At 32.7% G+C, this 21,520-nt stretch overlaps 1 protein-coding gene across 2 annotated transcripts in view; it reads left to right on the forward strand.

Moving 5' to 3' along the window:
- Nucleotides 1-20,932, forward strand: part of MTX2 (metaxin 2) — a 63,299-nt gene extending 42,367 nt beyond the window's left edge. For both annotated transcript variants that reach the window (XM_003815536.6, XM_034954565.3), the window contains 7 exons: nt 6,423-6,495; nt 9,833-9,909; nt 11,306-11,398; nt 11,892-11,930; nt 12,319-12,444; nt 13,584-13,660; nt 20,490-20,932. In XM_003815536.6, coding sequence (XP_003815584.2) covers nt 6,423-6,495; nt 9,833-9,909; nt 11,306-11,398; nt 11,892-11,930; nt 12,319-12,444; nt 13,584-13,660; nt 20,490-20,661 — 657 coding nt within the window. In that variant the 3' untranslated portion in view covers nt 20,662-20,932. The remainder of the gene's footprint in view (nt 1-6,422; nt 6,496-9,832; nt 9,910-11,305; nt 11,399-11,891; nt 11,931-12,318; nt 12,445-13,583; nt 13,661-20,489) is intronic.
- Nucleotides 20,933-21,520: the final 588 nt, after the last annotated feature.

Below are 21,520 nucleotides of genomic sequence, written 5' to 3' on the forward strand. Positions count from 1 at the left end.
TATTACAACCAGTGGTTGACTATAAATTGTGTTTTGGATTTTGACTAAGTGTCTTTTTTAAAAAAAAAAACAAACTTTTATTTTCAGAAGTTTCTGTTGCTTTGTTTTCAAAAATTCACATGACTAAAACTAGACAATATTGTTTACATTTTCATATGTTCATTTATTTATTCATCTGGTAATCATTATCTGCCTGTTATGTACCAGGCGCATAACTTCTTTCCTTCCTTTTTTCCCTCCTTTCTTTTTCTCTCCCTCCCTCTCTCTACACCCTGATCTCTGTTCTTTTTCCTCATCTTAAGATAGTGATACTTGTACATACCTTATAGTGTAAAGTTCTTGTGCAAGTACTTGGCATAGAGTAAGTGCTCAGTAAATATTCACCATTATAATTTTTCAGTGAAGTTGTCTTGCTCTCTGCAGTTTTGTTTGCCAGTTCCTTTTTCTGTGGTTTGTTTTGGCTCTGTATTTTGTTTGAGGCTTTCCTCAAGTATCTATTGATCTCTGCTAACAATTTATAGTTAAGAGTGAAGCTAAAGAGATGAGGGACTTTTTGACATGTGGATGTCACTGTAGATTGATTACATATTGAGAGGTCATTTTTGTTTGTCACTATTCCTAGCCCACCCCACCCCCAATAAAACCATCAATATGTAGATTTTTTTCCTCAGAGAGATATCCTGGAGTGATATCCTATGTTTGGGAGCTGAGAGGGAGAGGGATCCTGTGTGAACCTCGATCAGTATGTATACTTACCCTTAACTTTGCCTCTTTCAGAGTGGCACCTCACCCAGTGCCCTCTGCTGTTTGGGTCCCTCTAGCTCAGTTTCTCCAAAGAATAAACCTTTGTCTCCTGCTAGACTGGGGGAGGGCTAATTGTCTAATGCTTATGTAGACTTTCATCCAGTCCTTTATTTGCTGTCCTGTGTCTCACCTCTGCCTTCTGTGTTACTTGGTGCTTCCAATTTTGGAATCTTCCTAGTTTCTGTGATGCAAATGTATTGATTTTCTACTGTGCAAACTCTTAGGTTTCAGCTTCCTCTGCCCTCTGCCCTGCTAAGTCTGCTTTCCATCTTAGAAAAATGGGTTGACATCTCTGGTCTGCTTTTATCTCCTCTGCTCTTCTTTATGTTTTTCTGGGTGTATACCTTTTCTATTTCTTCATTGTTATTTTAATAGATTTTTTTTTTAAGGGTTGCAGAGATAAATGTGTAAATTTAGTCCTTCATGTTTAACCAGTTATTGATGATCTGGTAATAGTTTTTTTTCTGTGAATTTTTTTTTTAAAGTAAAAAACCCTACCCCTGACACCTTACCCCTTCAAGTGAATTTTTTTGATGTTATGAATTCAATTAATGTATTCAATATGTTGAAACTACATCAAGCTGATTAAATTTCAGGGTCTTAGAAATCAGGTGCAGGCAATTATGTTACGTGTACATATACATATGTGTGCATTTAAAAAATTTCCTACCAGGTAGTCACTAAATTTATATATAAAGAATGGGTGCAGTTTTAATTCATTCTTTAGTTCTTAGTTTTCACATAAGAATACATTTGCCTCCTCATTTTAGCAATTGGAGTTGCTCAGCAAATGAGAAATCTTTATATTCTCTCAGAAATTGGAAATATAGTATTTAATGTGTCACCATCATCAAAAGTTGATTGTATCACTTGCAGGGTTTTTGGACACTGTGCTATTATGCAGGTTTTTAAAAATAATGTTTGCTATAATCACTTTCAGATGATGTTAGCCTCTCTTGCTAAGGTCTCCTTTATGTACTGATTACTGTTGTTATATATCCATGCTGTCTGATAGACATCCAGTAGACATCATCACATCACACTGTGATGATGAAAGTGTTCTAAATCTGTGCTGTTCAATAAATACGGTAGCCACTAGCCACACGTGCCTGTTGAGCACTTGAAATGTGGCTAGTGTGACTAGGGAACTGAATTTAAAATTTTATTCAAACATTAATTAAGGAGCCACATGTGACTAGTGGCTACCATATTGGACAGCATAGTTATAAAACGTTATTCTGATAGGATGTGCTAAGTGTTTTATTCAAATTATTTTATGTTGTTATTCATTTAAATTAGTTTGGAATAAAGTATTCAACCGAGGAATAAGAGTTAGCTGAGTTGTTCCAAGTTCATTATTCATTATTATAATTTGAAATACATTTTTCTTTGACTTCCATAAGAATAAAAATATGCAGATTGCTATTTCAGAATTGAAAAGAAAATATATTTTAGATGAGTGTGCCATGCCATTTATTTGGAGTATTTTTTTGTGCTGATAAGATATTGAAAGTCAAAGTGGAAGGTGACAGTGAGCCTCTCCAGTGTTTTCTTCCATCTTTCAAGAGAAAGGGGAAATACTGTTTGAGTCAAACCTTGCTATTGTTTTAGGGTGTTTACATTATTGAAGATAGTCATGGTAATGTTTTGGCTTTGCTTTTTTTTTTTTGCATGATCATAGCTTACCTTTAATTATTGGACTCAAGCTATCCTACCATAGCTTCCTCGAGTAGCTGGTGCTATAGGTGCCTGCCACCACATGCTGCTAATTTTTTTGTTTGTTTGTTTTGTTTTGTTTTTTGTTTTTTGAGATGGAGTCTTGCTCTGTCACCTAGGCTGGAGTGCATTGGTGCGACCTCAGCTCACTGCAACCTCTGCCTCCCGGGTTCAAGTGATTCTCCTGCCTCAGCCTTCTGAGTAGCTGGGACTACAGGCACACACCACCACGCCCGGCTAATTTTTGTGTTGTTAGTAGAGTCAGGGTTTCACCATGTTGGCCAGGCTGGTCTCAAACTCCTGAGCTCGTGATCCACCTGCCTTGGCCTCCCAAAGTGCTGCGATTATAGGCATGAGCCACCGCGCCTGGCCTGTGCTGCTAATTTTTAAAAATTTTTGTAGAGAGAAGCTCTCACTATGTTTCCCAGGCTGGTCTTGAACTCTTGGCCTCAAGCAATCCTCCCTCCTCGGCCTCTGGAAGCACTGGGACTGGCCTGTTTTTGCATTTTTAAAGTTTGGATGAAAATGCTTTGTGACATCAAACTTTTTTGTGAACTACAGATTAATTGACTAACTAGAATTATGCTATCAATTGAGGTCTGTAGTAAGTTGAGTGTCATTTAATTGGTAAAATTGTCAGTTAGTTTTTATTAAAAAATTAAAAGCACGGGACTAAGAAGCATGGGTTTTGGGAGTTGAAGGTTGCGTTGAGCTGAGATTGCGCCACTGCACTCCAGCCTGGGCGACAGAGTGAAATTCTGTCTCAAAAAAAAGAAGCATAGGTTTAATTGCAGAACATTACAATTCTGCTTTTATTTTAAGTGAAATACAGCATTTTGGAATATTAATTAGCATAGTTACCACTACGCATGTAGTTTAGCAAAATATACTATATTTACTATTTTATACAATATTATTATTAACAGTTGAATATTATTCAGGCCTTTGAGAAGATATATTAAACAGTTATTTCAAACTCTTTTTTGTTCTACTGAAGGCCTCAATCCCTTCTTAGTTTTTCATTCTCAGCAAAAGATTTCTCCTTCTATTTCGTAAAATATGAGCACTCACATTCTTGTTCTTTCTTATCAACTTTCAGTCATCATCACTGATTCCCCACCACCTCTTGCATTACAGTGGAAAAAGTGTCCTGTTCTGACAAAAACAGATCTCTCCAGCTAAGGTCTTACTTCCTCCCTTTTTACTTATTCTTTTTTTTTTTTTTTGAGACAGGGTCTCGTTGTATTGCCCAGGCTGGAGTGTAGTGGTGTGATCATGGCTTACTGCAGCCTTGACCTCCCAGGTTCAAGCAATCTTCCCACCTCAGCCTCTTGAGTAGCTGAGACTAAAGGTGTGCACCACCATGCCCAGCTAATTCTTTAAACTTTTTTGTAGGAATGGGTTCTCCCTGTGTTTTCTAAGCTGGTCTTGAACTCCTGGCCTCAAGTGGTCCTTTTGCCTTGGCCTCCCCAAAAGTGCTGAGATTACAGGTGTGAGCCACTGCTTCTGGCCACATGGATCTTGTATATCAGTTATTTCACTTGTTTTATGTAATTTCAGCCTATCTCCATTATTTTTTTTCTCTTTGTGTTTTAATAAGCTCCACTCTTCTTCATATGTAATAGAAGGGAGGCAACTCTTCTCCTCCCTTCTTCCTTTTTTTCAGATCCAGGCTTTTTGAAAGAACTGTTTATATTCATTTTCTCTAATTCTTTCCATGCAAGCCATGCTTTGACATGATTTTGATGCATGCTGAAGTTTGAGAATCAATCACCACCCTACCCTATCTTTGTGGGTCAGTCAGGAAGCTCACTATTATTGCTATGAATTGGAATCACTGGTTATAGGTTTTAAAGGACCGTTAGTTTCCACTTAAATAGACACAGAAGAATCAACTTCTGGTGGGGCAGGGTGGTGTTTAAACTTAGAAATCATAACTGTAGGTGAATTAATTAAGATTGGATTTGGCAGTGAGTGACAGAAACCCAATATAGTGGTAGCTTAAAAAGGTAGTTCACTTCTCGGACAAACACGGGTAATCCAGGTTTGGTGACTACATGATTATCAAGAACCTGGGCCCCTTTACTCTTGTTGCTCTACCATTTCTAACACTCAGCTGCTACTTCATGGTTCTGTTTGGCTGCTATAGCTATAGCCATCCTTTTTACATTCTAGTCAAGAGGGAGGAAAAAGAGGAGATACTTTCTCCTTTTAAAGAAACTTCCCAGCAGTTGTCCAGAACTTTTAGTCCAGTTGGCCATACCCAGTTGTAAGGGAGCCCGGAAAATAAGTTTTTATTTTAGGCAGCCTTGTGTGCAGATAGTTTCTACCACTGTAGGGAAAGGGGAGAACATATGTGGCAGGGATAACAGCCTCTACCAGGATAAGCTCTTGGGAGCTTTGAATGGCTCAATCAGTAAACAATATTGCTTATCATAAGTAGTGCACTATGAAAGATGAATTGTGGGAAAATGAGGGAGATTGGGGGAAGGAGAACAGAATTGAAAAAAAAAATTAAAAATCTCCCCCTTGGTTTTCTAAGAGATTCCATTTACTTGAGATCAGACATGCATACATAAGTTACAGAGCAATGTAAGAATCAGAGGATGCAATTAGTTGGGGAATCAGACTCACGTGGGATTTATTTTTGGAGGCAGGCATCTCTAAAGGACTGGAGTTTTGAGAAAACAGAAGAGAATTGACATACTTTTGGGTAAATGGAGTTCTTTGTACAAGATATTAATCACTGTTTTGTACCCTTAACACTTAAGAGTCTTAACACTTATTTCTAATATAGAGTTGAGGAAGGAATTATAATAAACCTATGAGAAATCTCTGTTGAGTAAAATGATAAATAATATCCTTGTTAATTTATTAATTTATCTTACTTTTGACAGCTATTTATAGTACTTTCAATTTCAAAATAGACAAAAGGTTTGTCTTCCAATTTGTATGTGGTAATTAGAACCATTGTAACTTATGACCTCCCCAATTGAATAACTGAATGATTTTATAGAAATAACATAGTAAATTTTGTGAGTAGAGAAAAAGAAGCCAAGAAGTCATAGAAGAGAGAACAAGAGGAGTGGACTTTGAGTATTGTAAAAAACAGTGGGTTTTGCCGAGTTCACTGGTGTCTTAAAAACATTTAAAAATGAATTAGTGTGATCTAGTAATAGAGTTTTGCATTTTTTTACTTAATATTATAATGTGTACATTTTTTCTTGATGTAAAATTTTTTCTAAAGCATGAGTTTTAAAATTGATTGTGTATAGCATTCCACAGTTTGGATTTACTATAATGATTTACCCCATACCCTTATTATTAGACATTTAAATTGCTTATAACATTTTTGTAACTATGAACAAAGATAAACAATTTAAGTCTTTAAAAAGTGAATTCGTGAGCACAGAAACTACATGTTGGAATATAGGGTATTACTGGAGAGAACTTTGAGGTAGCAGAGATAGTATTTTGAGTTTTCCTCTAAAATGAGGAAGATGATGATCCTATAGAAAGTAGTGGAATGAAGCAATAGCTTATAAAATTTGGACTTTAGTCATCTACTTAAGAAAATTAAAGCTATATATATAGTATTGCTGGTTTACATAAACTAATACAGTAATATAAATGTGGATAATTTACATTTTATTCCTTAGGTATACATACATACTTTAAGTTTCATGTATTTACTGATGTCTAAATCATACTGATTTTTAAGTAGTGACATGACATTTTATTTTTGTTTGGAAAACAAATCCTTCACTTTAAATTGGTTCATTGTTTTCTATTAGAGTTTTGTAGTATGAAACTATTCAGTTTAGAAAAGAAATGCATACAAATTTCTGTTCAAATATGCATATGCTTTTTACTGGGCTTATTGTATGTATCTTGATTTACAGGCCTTTTTGCAAATGTGTAACTTGCCTATCAAAGTAGTTTGTAGGGCAAATGCAGAATATATGTCTCCATCTGGTAAGTGTGTTTTTTTTTCTTCTCTGTTAATATTATGGAGTGATAAAATTATAGTGATAGTCCAGTTTGTATCTACATGTTAAAATGCCTGATTTTTTTTGTTTACCCTTTGAAGAATCTTTCCATGGTTTTAGAAAGTAACAATTGCAAATTTGACAATCTTGGGGTTGGCATATCTATTCATTTCAACTGTGATCAGAGATGGTTACTGACGTGTGGAAATGGTTTTAATAGTAAGGGAATTGTTTTAAATAGTAAATGTTAAGGAAATACATGATCTCAGATTTCCCTAGTCTTAATGTACATAAGACTTTCCTGTTGAGAAAACAAATTTTAGTAATAATGAATCCATTTATTATTCAACACGTCTTTCTTAATTATATTCTCCCATAATACAGGTGGAAGAAGAGAGATTGTAGAAAAATTAATTTGTCATTAGATCTTGAAGTCATCACTGAATGTTTTTGGTTTCTAATTATTTTTTCTAATGCTTAATTTTAACAGGTTTTGAGATGCTTTAGCTTCCTATTTTTTAAAATAAGTATTATCTTTATGTCAGTAGATTAAATTACTGTTTTAAATAAATCAAAGAATTTTTAATATAAATATGTGCTACAAAGCTGATAAATAAATGTTATATATAATTATCATGGATGATTATTGTAATTATGGTTTTGTTGGAGCAATAATAAGTAGAATTACTCCTTTTTGAATAAATTATTAAGTATAACTGATTGGTATAAGTGTGTAACATTGCTTTTTAGGGAGACATTTTTCAGTTTGATATGATAATTTAGGAGTGACTTGTGTTAAACTTTCTTTTTTCCACCTTAAGTTTTTAAGGGTGGTAGAAATTGTTAAAAGGTATGAAGACACCCCTTCTGTACATAATGTTCTTTTATATAAATACCTGGTTTTAGAGGTTTATTAATATACATTTAGAAAACATTTCCATAAAATAATTTCTAGGCTTGTAAATGTAAACAGATTTTAGATTCTTGGAGGGCATTCATTGACTCATTTTTGTGTTGGTTTTATACGTAGATTTTAGGAACTACAGAATTCTGGTGAAATAAGTTATGTTGTGTTTTGTCCATCCTTTTCCTCTATGTAATCATACAAACAGTTTGTATATTTATGTAAAAAGGTTAGTAATCTAATGCTAAAGTTCAGATCTTTGGCAAGTGAGATATCAATATAGTTTATCTACCTGTTTCCTAAAATTACTATACTTAGTGTCATTTAGGTAGATACCTATTTTCTTTTTATTAGACTGCGCGAAAGACAAACATAAATATTCTAGAGACATACAAAAATATACATTCTTTCATAGGAGTCTCCTATAGGTAGATGAAAATGGCACTTTCTACTAAGATATTTAAATTTTATCATATCTCAGATTGGTATTCTCTTTCATTTAATGATTTGAGGTGATAGGGAAATGTTTTTTATTGTATTTGCTTCTTTGATCTTGCGGTAGATTTTTAAAGCAGAGAGCATGGACTAGTCAGAAGACCAGTTGACTTAAACTCTTATTTCCTAAAGAGTTAGGAAATCTTTAACTAATCCTTCTGTGACTTTGTCACATATTAACTATTTCCTTGAGAAATTTCACTTCTCTGAGCCTCAGTGACTTCATCTGTAATATAAGGTAGTCGGATTAGATGACATCCATTCTTGCATTCTTTGAATCTGCCAACTTGTTTGGCAACATATTCTTGCTTTCTTTAGAATAAAAATTTTAAAAGTGATTATTCTGTCTAAGACGGTAAACAAAGCCCTCAGTTTTCTTATATGACCTTTGATTCGCACCAGAAAATAACTGTCTTACTGTGTTTTTGCCTGATACCTGCAATAATAAGGATATAACATTGGCTCCATTTTCATTAAGCAGGCTAGTGACAGAAAACATTATTCACTTCTAATTTGTTGTGTTTGTTTTTATATATCTCTTTATATTTAGAGATATATAAGATTAATACTCAGTTGACTATCCACACTTCTTTTTGCTTCAGAATTGACAACGCTCAATGTATTTTTAAGAAAAGAAAAAATACAAACCCTTTTTTCCAAGAACCTGAAACTGGTCATTAAAAACAAGGAATATGCTTTGCTCTAAAAATATTATACCCCCAAATACTCTTTGTCTAGGTACTAAATAGTTTTCATTCTCAGATCATTTGATCTCAGGGGACCTGTAATAATTCTGGTAGTATAGTAGTTACAAAGATTTTATCCCGAGTTAAGAAAACAATATGGCCTAATGCTTAACCAGATAAAAAAATATATTTTTTGCAAGATTTATAAAGCAGTAGAAGGAAGGAATGCAGAATTGGCAACAGGGAAATATCTTCTCAATACCTCTATTGAGTTGTGTTCCAAAAGGCCTGCCTTCTCTTTGTAATGCATGTTGTCCTATGGATGCAGTTGAAGCTTTTGTTAGGCCTCTGTACTTCATCCATTACCCCAGGCTGACTGAGCCAGAGAGGAGTGAATCTATTGAAAAGGAACAGGAAGAAGCCTGCTGTTAGTGTGAACTCTATTTGAACTAGGTCTGACAGCAGGTTTCATTCTTTAGCATTTGGAGTAGACCCTTCTTGCTATTTGGAGATTGTTTTGTTCTCTCATCTCTAATAATTCCAAGTATTAGTATTTGTTAAAGTGAAATATTTCTTTTTTAATGTGACATTTATCTATAGAAGCTAGTTTTTATAAACATACTATTATTTTTTCCCACATGTTGGGAACATACTCTGTATTACAACTCACCAACTAGCATGCCTTCAAAGATTGTTAATTCTTTTAATTCTTGCTATTTTGAGTCAAAGAGATTTATTGATATACAATTACTTGCTTAAAATGTTGATCTCAATGGGTATCAAAGACTTAAAAGATGTAAAAAGGTTTTTTAAATGTAGTTTACAGTATAGATTGATTCACTGTACTCTGAAAAGAAAGCTTAAATTTCTTTGAAATATATCAGTGGTCATGTACCAGTGTCCTGGCTTGGTTCATGTAATTTGGATAATTAGTGTTTGCTGCTATATGGTGATATGTTTGTGTTGGCTCTGAAAAGAGAATGTTATGTGATCTGTTATTATATCTAAGTGAGAACTCTAGAAATGAATTTACCTGTTCTTTTTTTCTAAAGTTGGTTAGTAATCAGTTTAAAAACTTACAGAATTTAATATACACATCTGACAAAAATTTTCAAAAGTTACAGTTTATGAAATCCCTATTTATAAATATCTGAGTTTTGTGTTAATTTTTTTTAATTATCACAAACTTTAACAAACTGGAAGTATTTTTATAAATACTTTTTTTTTTCTCTCAACAGGTAAAGTCCCTTTTATTCATGTGGGAAATCAAGTAGTATCAGAACTTGGTCCAATAGTCCAATTTGTTAAAGCCAAGGTAATAAAAAGATATTAAATGTATTTGATCACAGTTACCAAGTCATTCATCATTCTTTAATGTGTCTTAACATTTACATTGATTTCAACCTAGTTTTATAAAATGCCAATGCAAACTACTGGAAAATATTTCTGAAGTGTAAGTTGGTATTTTTTCATGATATAATGGCAAAAGAGGTAGCTTTTTTTTCTCTATTAATGTCAAATTTATTAAAGGTATGTAATTTTAGTATCTAGTCAAAAGAGATGGTTTGATCTTTACAAAATGGTAGATAATTTTCTAACTTATGCTTACTAGAACTGTGGTCATAAATGAAAAACTATTAGGTTTTGAAGTGTCTGGCTGACCTTTGAAAAGGGAGATACAGGATTTGTTTGAAGTTGAATGTATTTATCCATTTGAATGATTCTGCTTTTCATTTATTCAGTTTAGATTTTAATAGTTATTAAGGAACAACTCCCATTAGTGTTTCTGAAAAATCATTCCAGACTTTTTGCATATATAGAAAAACCTAGATCATACTAGTGTATATTATTTTGCAACATACCTTTTAAAATCATAAATATGTTTGGAAATTCTTCCATATTAATAGCTGTAGATATATATCATCCTTTCACATTGTTGTATTCTGCTGTATTGGAGATATATATATATCTCCAAAATATATATATATATATTTTTTTTTTTTTTCTTCAACACCCTCCCCCTGTATTGGATAAATTAGAATTTTATTTACTCAAGTTTATTGATGGGCTTTTAAGTCATGGCCAATTTTTTGTTTTTATAGAGTACTAAGATAAATTTTCTTGTATATACATCTTTGTATAAATTCCTAAGGTTGGTATTGGTACCTTAGGATAAATTCCTGAGAGTGGTATTAGGATGTCATAGGTTATGTACTTTTTAAATCTTGTAATAGATTGCCAGATTGAACTAAAGGTTATATCATTTTATGTATCTCCTAGTTACTATAGAGTATTAGAATTTTAAAATAAGTGGGTTTTTCCCCCCATATCTTTACAAACGTATTTTTTTCATCTTTGACCACTTTATAAACAGCACATGTCAGTCTTTTGGCATTTCCTTTATTTCTAAATAAGGTTAATCTCTTAAACAAGGTTTGCTGACCATTCTGTTTTCTTCTTTTGCGAAGTAGTTGATAGTGTAATTTTCTCTATTGAAAGATACATTTGTATAATGACAAGTAAGTACATACTAATATTTTATAGTGATAGCAGAGTATTATTTATGCTTTTATATAAAATAATTTTTAGGGGGCATTTTGGAAGTTTAATTCATTGTATAGTTGCATGTTATGTTATTTGTTAGTGAGATAACTGAAAGTGTTTGTATATTTAATATGATGCTCTTTTAAATTTTTTTAAATTCCCTTTAGGGCCATTCTCTTAGTGATGGGCTGGAGGAAGTCCAAAAAGCAGAAATGAAAGCTTACATGGAATTAGTCAACAATATGCTGTTGACAGCAGAGGTAAAATACTAGATGATATGGCTTGAAAATAAGCTTTTTCTCTCATTCTCATAAAATATAATCTTTCTTATGGGTTAAAGTTATTGAGAAATGGGAAAATAGTCAAGTAATTCTAGAGTTGAGTTGGCTACCTAAATTATTTGATTATTACCTTTGAACAAGTTACCTGACATTTTCAGTTCTAGTTTTTCTGTTTATAAAAAGGAGTGATTCTTGCCTACTCATTATTTTACTTTGGCCTTTTGAAATTTACTTAAATAATATCTGTAAAACACTTTAATGGTATTTAGACATGTATTGTGTGAATAAAAAATATTTTTATAACGTACCATCATTACATTTAATAATTGTGGATAGCAGCTAAGAAAAACAAACCGCTACATGTGTGACTTATGAAATTAGCTTATAAAAAATTGCCTTGGCAAAAAATAACTTTCTTTATCCTTTTCCTCTTTGGTATTCTAAAGTTTAGTGACTCTTCTTTTGTTCCTAGCTGTATCTTCAGTGGTGTGATGAAGCTACAGTAGGGGAGGTGAGTGGTTCTGTAACATTTATCTTAATTAAAATTTAATGAGAAAACACTTTTGCTCAGAATCGCAAGTCCCTGCTCATAAATGAAACATTGTGGTTTATACCATTAGTGATATAGTTTTTCACTTACTTTAATTTTGCTTGCACATAACATTTTAGGGAAGCTATGTGTCATTGTTTGATATAACGGGTTGCAAAGTACATAAAAGTTTATATATTTTTAAAGGGAATGGCTTAAAATTTTAATTTTTTAGATTGCAAGGTGTGTATTTTTTTCAGATTGCTCTATTTATGTTCTCTGAAAATATATTTCTTTTAGAATTCTATTTGTAAAAACGGGCATTGTTTTTAGGAAGGATCACCTTTTTTACAAAATCTTTTTGCTTTAGATCACTCATGCTAGGTATGGATCTCCTTACCCTTGGCCTCTGAATCATATTTTGGCCTATCAAAAACAGTGGGAAGTCAAACGTAAGATGAAAGCTATTGGATGGGGAAAGAAGACTCTGGACCAGGTCAGTTCAGGTTGAAGTTGACAAAACCCTCAACTTTTATGCATTAAAAGAATCATTCTTTATATTGATACTCCTTTAAAAAATATATATATAAGATTTGCAAGAAAACCATTTGCTGTTATTTTCACTAACATGAAGTAATTTTATTTCTAAAAAATCCTACATGCTTGATGTAAAGCAAACAATGCAATGCAGATATGTGTAAAAAAGCAATAAAACTTGCCTGAAATCTCATCACCTAGAAATTACCACCCTTAACTATTTGGAGAGCCTTCTTCTAGATGTTTCTTAGTAACATTTTCTCAAATGGGATCATTATGCCTGCTACTGTATAACCTGAGGGTTTTTTTTTTTTTAATTGAACAATACATTGTGGGCACCTTTTATGTAACTAAATATAGATCTGCAGCATCAGGGCTTAAAAAAAAAAAGCCCTGTTAAATACAGTACTTAATCTGTCTGTCTGTCTGTCTGTCTGTCTGTCTATCTATCTATCTATCTATCTCTCTATCTATCTATATTTTTGCTACTAAAGTAGCAAAACTTAAAAATACTTATCTTGTCCACAAGCATCATTAAGTTAATTAATGCCCGTCTTTTCCAAGGCTACCCTTAATACTAGCCAGCCATCTCACTGATGTGTGCCATTGGCCACAAGGGGGTTTCAGTAAATGAATAGGGATAGAATAAATAAAAATCTATCTCCACTAGTGGGAAAATAACTCAAATGCTTTTACTCATGGTGGGTCAATGTTGTTACCTTTATTAAGCAGATTTTTCGGTATATGCAAAGCCATTTGAATATATGGATTCAGGAAGACAGTTTTGTTCTTGACAAAATCCTTATAAGTAACTTAAATGTACTTGTATTTTGAAGGACATTCACTGAGAATTTCTTCCTATTTCTTGTATAGAAAGTATTATATATATATACTTATATAGAAAGTATTTCTTATAAGTATTTCTTATATAGAAAGTATTATATATATATGTGGTCTATGGTCTTATTAAAATATATTATAAAAGGTTAACCTAAATTTATATTTTTGTTATAAACTGTGATACAAGTTACGTTTTAGATACTTTTTATTGTTTTGCTAATTGAAATACTTTTCCTTGGGGTTCATTGCCTGTGTTAGGTCTTAGAGGATGTAGACCAGTGCTGTCAAGCTCTCTCTCAAAGACTGGGAACACAACCGTATTTCTTCAATAAGCAGTAAGAAATTTTACTTTTTTAAAGTTAATTTTCTGTACTGTTAGGTTGCAAATTTCTTTTTTTCATAAAAGAATTGCTTTTTCAAGAAAAGATTTAGCTATTTTTATAATTTTTGTACTCAAATATTTTTGTGGCACTTTACTCTCAGGCACAGTGCTAGGCTCTAGGAGACTAAGATTTCTAAAATATGGCCCTTATCATTAAGAATTTCTCTTAAAGGCAGTCATGTAAATCAGTCATTGTATGATAAGGTTTTAATGAGGTAGTTCAAGGTGCTATACATGGAACTACAAAATCTTAACAAAATTCTAAACTTGTAAAGTACTATTAAACATGAAGGAAAGTAAGTTAGTATTAATGTAACTATGGTTTTCTATATAGAATGATACCTGGAGGACTAGAAGAGTCAATAAAACTAAATATTAAAAAATATTGTTTGATAGATAAGCACTATTATGAACTTATCTTTTAAATGTTAATGAAAATATTTGTAAAACACAGAAATTAATATAAAGGATATAGGTTAAATATATGTGTATATATGTAAGTTGAATAATGTTTCATTAATAGATTTACTTTTGCAGTTTTGAAAAGACTCTAATGAAGGCAAAGAATGAATTTTCCGTTGTTAAAAAATTATAATTTTAATATATCAGAATCAGCTGTCCTGTGATCCAGTGTAAGATGGGCTTAAAGCATTTTAATCTCAAAACTTTCCCTAGAAAGTCTAACCTTTTCTTGACATTTTAATAAAAATTATTTGATTTTTAGATTAATAATTTCTAAAAGGCTTTATTTGCTATTATGTGTTATATCGTCATAAGCATTCCTCTTCTATAACCATATCAAACATATTTGGGTAAAGGTAATATTTGTAGTAAAAATGGCTATGATGATAGTTTGGAAATATTTAAGTTATATTAATCTATAACACAAGTAATATATACTATATATAATTGATATTAAAATCTGGGGTCTGTTGATCTTTGAAGCAGAAAAATCTTCAGAATTCAAACTGTGAAATTCTGGTGGGTAAAGCTTCTACAACTCTGTTCCTGTTTCTAGTGATGTTTGCTCTACAGATTCTATTTTTCAGTCCCTAACACAAGAGAAATGTATCCAAATGTCAGTATTACGTGATTTCTTTTCTTTCTAACAGAGGAATTCTTAGGAATTGAAAAGCTCAGAAGGGGTGTGTTTTATTGAAATGCATTATTCTATTTTAGTTTTGTTATGCACACTGTCTTTAGAGGAGGCCAGGAGAATAGATCTAATTTACTTTTCTTCTCAGTTAAACTCATTGTCATTGTGTTAGTAACCAGAGTTTGGCATGTGACTCAGTGGAAATATCAAGATATCATTTTTCTTCATAAGGGCACAATTACATTTAAACTTGTGATGAAAACTTCTAACTTAGAACAGTTCAAACACCAAAGCCTTGCTTTTGAGGAACTATTTAATTGATATTATGATGTAGAGTTTTGACATAATTTTCCTTTGCATGATACTTAGATAAACATTTTCCCTAAAAATAAGATTAAAGATAGAAGAGATTTGATTTTTAATTTTATTCGATCGTTTAATTAATACTAAAATGCAAATAAAGTACATTTAGAAAAAAGTAACTGGTATTTCATTTCCTTGTGCCAACATTTTTCTCATTCCTTTATCTGTAGCAGGAGTCATTACTTTGTGAGATACTATGTTGAATAGAGCTGTGGCCTAAGTCAGGATACATAGTATTATACTGCAAGTCAGAAGGTCTGAATTCTATTCTTGGCTCTGACATATCTCTAAGTTACTCTAATTTCTCTATGTGTATGCCAGTCCTAAAATTAGAATTAACCCCCTACAATTAGAATTAATCCCCTAAAATTAGAATTAACTTTCCTTCTAGCTCAACTACTGGGGATGTTGGGAGGACTCGTGAAAGAAACCAAATACCGTTACTTGATGAGAGAAAAGGAAGAGGGTAGTTAAGGGAGATCTCACAGAAAGAATAATAATTGGGAAAAGAGGCCAAAAAGCAAGGGGCTTGATTTACAAAACTTGAGTGACAGCCCTAAAGATAAGTGATTGGGATGTAAAGAAAAGATAACGTAGATTATTTCTAGTACTATAAAGAGATGAAAAGTTAATGGGAAAGAACAATTAGGAAACACTCAGACAAAATTAATGCTTTTGAAAGCATTAATATAGATGATACTATGAAGGTATCAGAGAGAAATAAATGTGAAATAATGAATAAGCAAAGCAAAAAATATGAGTGCCAGAAAAATCTTAAATGGAAAATGTTAGGAAAATGTTGAATTTTACTGAGTGCCAGAAAAATCTTAAATGGAAAATGTTATGAAAACGTTGAATTTTACTGTTTTTATTTTGATATTCAAATGAAAAAATAGATAACCAACAGGAATGTGGAAAGAATAATAATGTAAGAAGGCATCAAATTTCTTAGGACTTTAAAAATACATTTGTCACCCTGGAATATTTTTCTAATAAAAAGTCTATAAAGATAAATGCAATAATATATGAAACATCTTAGAGCTCATAGGAGGGGAATTGCTATCTATATTTGAATTGTAATCACAAACTATTTGGTAAGCAGAAGGGTAGAAAGTTGTGTTTTCTCTTCACATGATATAGCAAGATAATTAAAATTGGAGGTATATGAAGATCTTGACTTGATTAAATAGTTCAGTAGAAATACTGGATAAAATATATGTTACTTGTCTTTTTGTTAAGTCAGGTTTATTGATGTGTAATTTACATCTAGTAAAATTGGCACTTTTATGTGTGTAGTTCTATGAATTTTAACAAAAGCATACAGTTGTGTAACTGTCACCTATCAACTAAAATATTATTTGTACTTTTTAAAAAGACTTGTTGGAATCAGTAATTTATATATGTCAGAGTCAGTGTAAGGAGTTGCTCAAATTTGGAAAAATTACAAAAAATATGCTTTAAAGGTTAAGTGTGTGTGGATATATACAGTCATGCCCTGTATGGCAACCTTTCAGTCTGTGATGGACCAAATATATGATGATGGTCCCTTGAGATTGTAATATATTTTTACTTACCTTTTCTGTGTTTAGATATGTTTAAATACACAAGTATTTGTGTACCATAAATACACATTATCATTGTGTTACAGTTGCCTACAGTATTCGGTATGGCAATGTGCTGTATAGGTTTGTAGCCTATTAGCAGTAGGGTGTACCATATACTCTAGGTGTATAGCACCATCTAGGTTTGTGTAAGTAGACTCTATGATGTTCACACAGCGAGAAAATTGCCAAACAGTGCATTTCTCAGAATGTATTCCTGTTAAGCAACACGCAACTGTATGTGCTTTGGTTTAATCTGTTGAGTTCTACTTCTGTTGATGTTCTAAAGTAACTTGCCACAAAGTTGCTGTCTTTATGTAAAATCAGATCAGTTTTTATATGCTCATGCCCATATATAATTCAATACCTCTGGAGTTATGTGGATATATATATTTGCAACAAACCACTTCAGGGGTACTTCTGGAGCACTGTCATTTGAGCATACATTGATAGTTGAACTCTTTCAGAGCCTTCATTTATTAATAAAGGGTGCCCATCTATACTACTGGAAGTTGCATCAGAGAATATATGCACCTTTTTTAGGCTCTAGTACAAGAAGTATAGGGTAGCTGGCACTAAACAAGGATTAGGAAAATAAGTTCTAAAGTGGTAAGATAAGATGTACCTCTTAAGAAATATGTTTAGGGATGTGGAAGAGTTGGTGTTTGTATTATTCTCACCAAGTGCCTCAGCTCAGCTCCACATTTATCCACTCTGCATCCTTGGTTTTTTGCAGGGATCTGTTCATTATTGGTTCATTCCTGTGATGATAAGATTATGGTGCTGTTGAGTCTAAGGACCCTTGAGATTTTTTTTTTATAAAACTATACTGTTGGCTACCCATTTAAACATGGCCATAGATTGCACATTTGACTTTGATTAACACTTCATGAATGTCAAAAGAGTGGAAGGCTTTCAAAGAATGTAAGTTACTGCTATTGAGAAAATTAAATATTCCACACATCTTAGGATGCTTTCTTTTTTAATTCATGTATTTATTCAGCAAGTGCTACTTCAGTTCCTTAGATACTGTGCTAAGAACTGGGAATATAAAGATATATACAGCATTGCCTTTGAAGAGCTTGGAGTGTAGTGAGGGAAACAGTTAAGTGAACACAGTTATAATATGGTATGAGAAGTGTGTCACCTTTTTATTGGTTCATTCAACACAAATTTATTGCACAATTCCTGCTTTGTGCAAGGAATTGTTCTAGGTATTGGGGATACAGCAGGAACCAAGTAGGTGAGGTCCTTTCTCTACAGGACTTCCTGGTAGAGGAGATGCACAATAAGCAAAAAAAAATTATATGGTATTAATTATCAAATGTAGAATTAAAAAAGGACCACATGATAAGGAGTGACTACATGTCCACTTTAATTTGAGTGGTCTGAGGAGACTTTAAGATGTGCCATTTAAACCTTATTCTAAAAAATAAGGAGCCAGTGTGAAGTCAGAGGAAGAGTATATTAGGCAGCAGGAATAGTTATAGTCAAGGTTCCCTAATTGGCTTGAGTTTGTTACGTTCAAATGCAAGAAACAAGGCCAGTTTGGGTTGTATGCTACGAATGGTAGGATATGAGGCTAAAGAGGCAGGCAGAGGCCAGATTATCAAGGCTCTGTGTGCTTAGTGTAAGGAGTTTGGCATTTTAGTATAAGTAGAACAGAAATCCATTAGAATATTTTGTGCTTGGAGTTGGTATGATCTGCTAACATTAGTCATTCTGACCATGGTATGGAGAATGAGTAGAAGCAGTAAGACACTTTAGGAGGCTATCTCAGTGGTCTAGGTGACAGATGATGGTAGGTTACACTGTGAAATCATAATGAAGAATAAGTGGTGGCATTCAGGGCATATTTTGGAGGTAGTGTCTCACCAGACTTGCTAATGGATATAGGAGGGTGAAAGAAAGAACTCAAGAGTAGCCCCTAAATTTTTGGCCTGAACAGCTGGTTGGATAGTGGTGCCTTTTATTTTGGGAAGTTTGGGGGACAAGCAGGTTTGGGATACTGTAAATTACTGCTATTGAGAAAATAAAGTATCCCACACATCTTAGTCAAGATGCTCCACATCCTGCTCCACAGATACTCCACATTGAAGTGGAGATGTTATGTAGGCATTTGAATGTATGAATCCAGAGCTCAGGGGAGACATTAGGACCAGAGATAAATATTTAGGAGTCAGTGGCATCAAGATGGTATTTAAAGCCGTGCATCTCTAGGAGACAAGGCCACATAGCTAGTAAGTGATAGTATTGGAGTTCAAATTTGGATTTTTACCAACCCCCAAATTTATTCTGCCAAACCAGATTACTGCAACATATTTTCACGTTTATGTAGGCTAGCACATATTTTCTCAAAAACTTTATCACTGTGGGACACAGTAATAATTAGCTCGTAATTATGATGACATTTTCTTGTTTTAGTAATATTGCATTAGTAATTATTTTAATATAATGTAAATTGGTGATGCCCCATTTATAGATCATTAGTAGTGGGGTAGATTTCATTTTGTTGTTAGTAATATATAATTACAGAGAAAAAAAACCCTAGAAATTTTTATGTTGAAGCCATCCTTATGATTTTGTCTCCTTCAGAAATCTAAGTTACTTTAAATGTGGTAAAATTAAAGTTGTGTCTTGTTGTTGATTTGTGATTGGGTATCATTTTTTTGGTCCTATCACCACAGCGAAATCCTTTGTGCTTTGACAGCATTTTGTTTATGCATCTATTAAAACACTTAATAAATTGTATTTATTAAAACAACTTTATAATTTATGTTTCATGTACATGTCTTAGAGTATTTTTCTTGTTTTTATGTCTAGCATTTGGTATGGTTTCTGGCACATTGGAGATCTGCTATATTTAGTGAGAAAAGTAATGAATTAAATGAATATGATCATTACATCTATATTATTTTAACACACTTAAATGTTGTTACTAAAGAAAGCAAGTCACACAACTAGCAAATCATATTTTTTTTCCATATAGCAGAAACTCCAAGAAAAGTTATATCAAGTTGTGGTAGGATTTGTTTCTTACGTGGCTTTTTTCTTTTAAGTTGATGAATAAAATGATTTTAAAAAACATATCCACGGGGGTCTTTCAAGTATCCACAGGACATTTGTTCCGGGACCCCCACAGATACTAAAATCTGCAGAGTTCAAGTCTCTTATATAAAATGGCATAATTGCTTACGTAAACTTAATGTATTGAGAAAGAAAGAAAAAATGGTGCAGTGTTTGCATGTAATCTATGTACCTCCGTATATTTTAAATCATCTCTGGATTACTTATAGTACCCAATACACACAATCTAAATGATATGCAGTAGTGTGATCTCAGCTCACTGCAACCTCCACCTCCCGGGCTTAAGCCATTCTACCACTTCAGCCTCCCAAGTAGCTAGGACTATAGCCAAGCACCACCATGCCTGGCTAATTTTTGTATTTTTTGTAGAGATGAGGTTTTGCCACATTGTTCAGGCTGGTTGTGAATTCCTGAGTTCAAACTGTCCGCCCACCTCAGCCTCCCAAAGTGCTGGGATTACAGGCATGAGCCACCATGCTTGGCCTATATTGTTATTTCTAATCTTTTAAAATATTTTGGATCTGAGGTTGGTTGAACCTACGAGTATGGGACCTGTGGGTGAAGAGGGCCAACTGTGTTTTCTATTGTAAAAGTTAAATGCTACTTACTCACATTACTCTCATTTCTACTTTTAGGCCTACTGAACTTGACGCACTGGTATTTGGCCATCTATACACCATTCTTACCACACAATTGACAAATGATGAACTTTCTGAGAAGGTGAAAAACTATAGCAACCTCCTTGCTTTCTGTAGGAGAATTGAACAGCACTATTTTGAAGATTGTGGTAAAGGCAGGCTGTCATAGAGTTATGTGTTAGTCTCAGAAGTCTTAACTTTTGAAATGTGTTTTACTTGAATGTTACATTAGATATTGATGTCAGAATTTTAAAACCAAATTACTGCTTTTTGAAACCTCAAATTATATAATGTATCTTATATATGTGCTTTATATTGTTATTTGTGTATACATTAAAATAATTCTGAATTATTTCATCTGATATGTTGTATTCTGTATCTTGAAATTTTTGTTTCCTTGAAACATGCATGCATTTAAAAATAAAGCTTAAACAACTGTATGGATGTTACATTTACTTTCTTTTGATTTTTCTGAAAGTCATTCATTGAATTTTACACATGTGGAATAAACAGTGTCTTTTCTAAGGCAAGTAATTTGTGTTACATACTCCCAAGATTCCCTTGCTAGTTACATGGTGAAGCAGATAATGGGAATAAACGTTCTTAACAAGTGTGCACTTAGAAAATATGGATGGTTTTAAGGTAATTAAATTTTGGTGCAGATTTGACATTTAAGAACATTCTTTATATAGAGACTTAATTAAAAAACATTTCATCAGAGCAGCTGTGATTTACATTTGATAAAGGAAAAGGTTGAGGAACCTTTTTTTTTTTTGAGACAAGAACATTTTAATAATGCTCTTTTATTCCTTTGTGGGGAAGGGAAGATAGTTTTCACAAAAGCATTAACAGGAATTTTTATGTAAACACTAAGGATTATATGTTGTGTCCTTTCCAAATTTTCTCATAGTTTATATCGTATAAAACCAGGGATGCTCTGAAGAGATAGACGTAAAAAATGATTTCTTAAAAATATCTAGAATAATAGTACTTTTATATTTTCTTTTTATGTACCAGGGAATTTTAAC

Source organism: Pan paniscus, chromosome 13 (genome assembly GCF_029289425.2).
Source record: "Pan paniscus chromosome 13, NHGRI_mPanPan1-v2.0_pri, whole genome shotgun sequence".
Taxonomy (NCBI): Eukaryota; Metazoa; Chordata; class Mammalia; order Primates; family Hominidae; genus Pan; species Pan paniscus.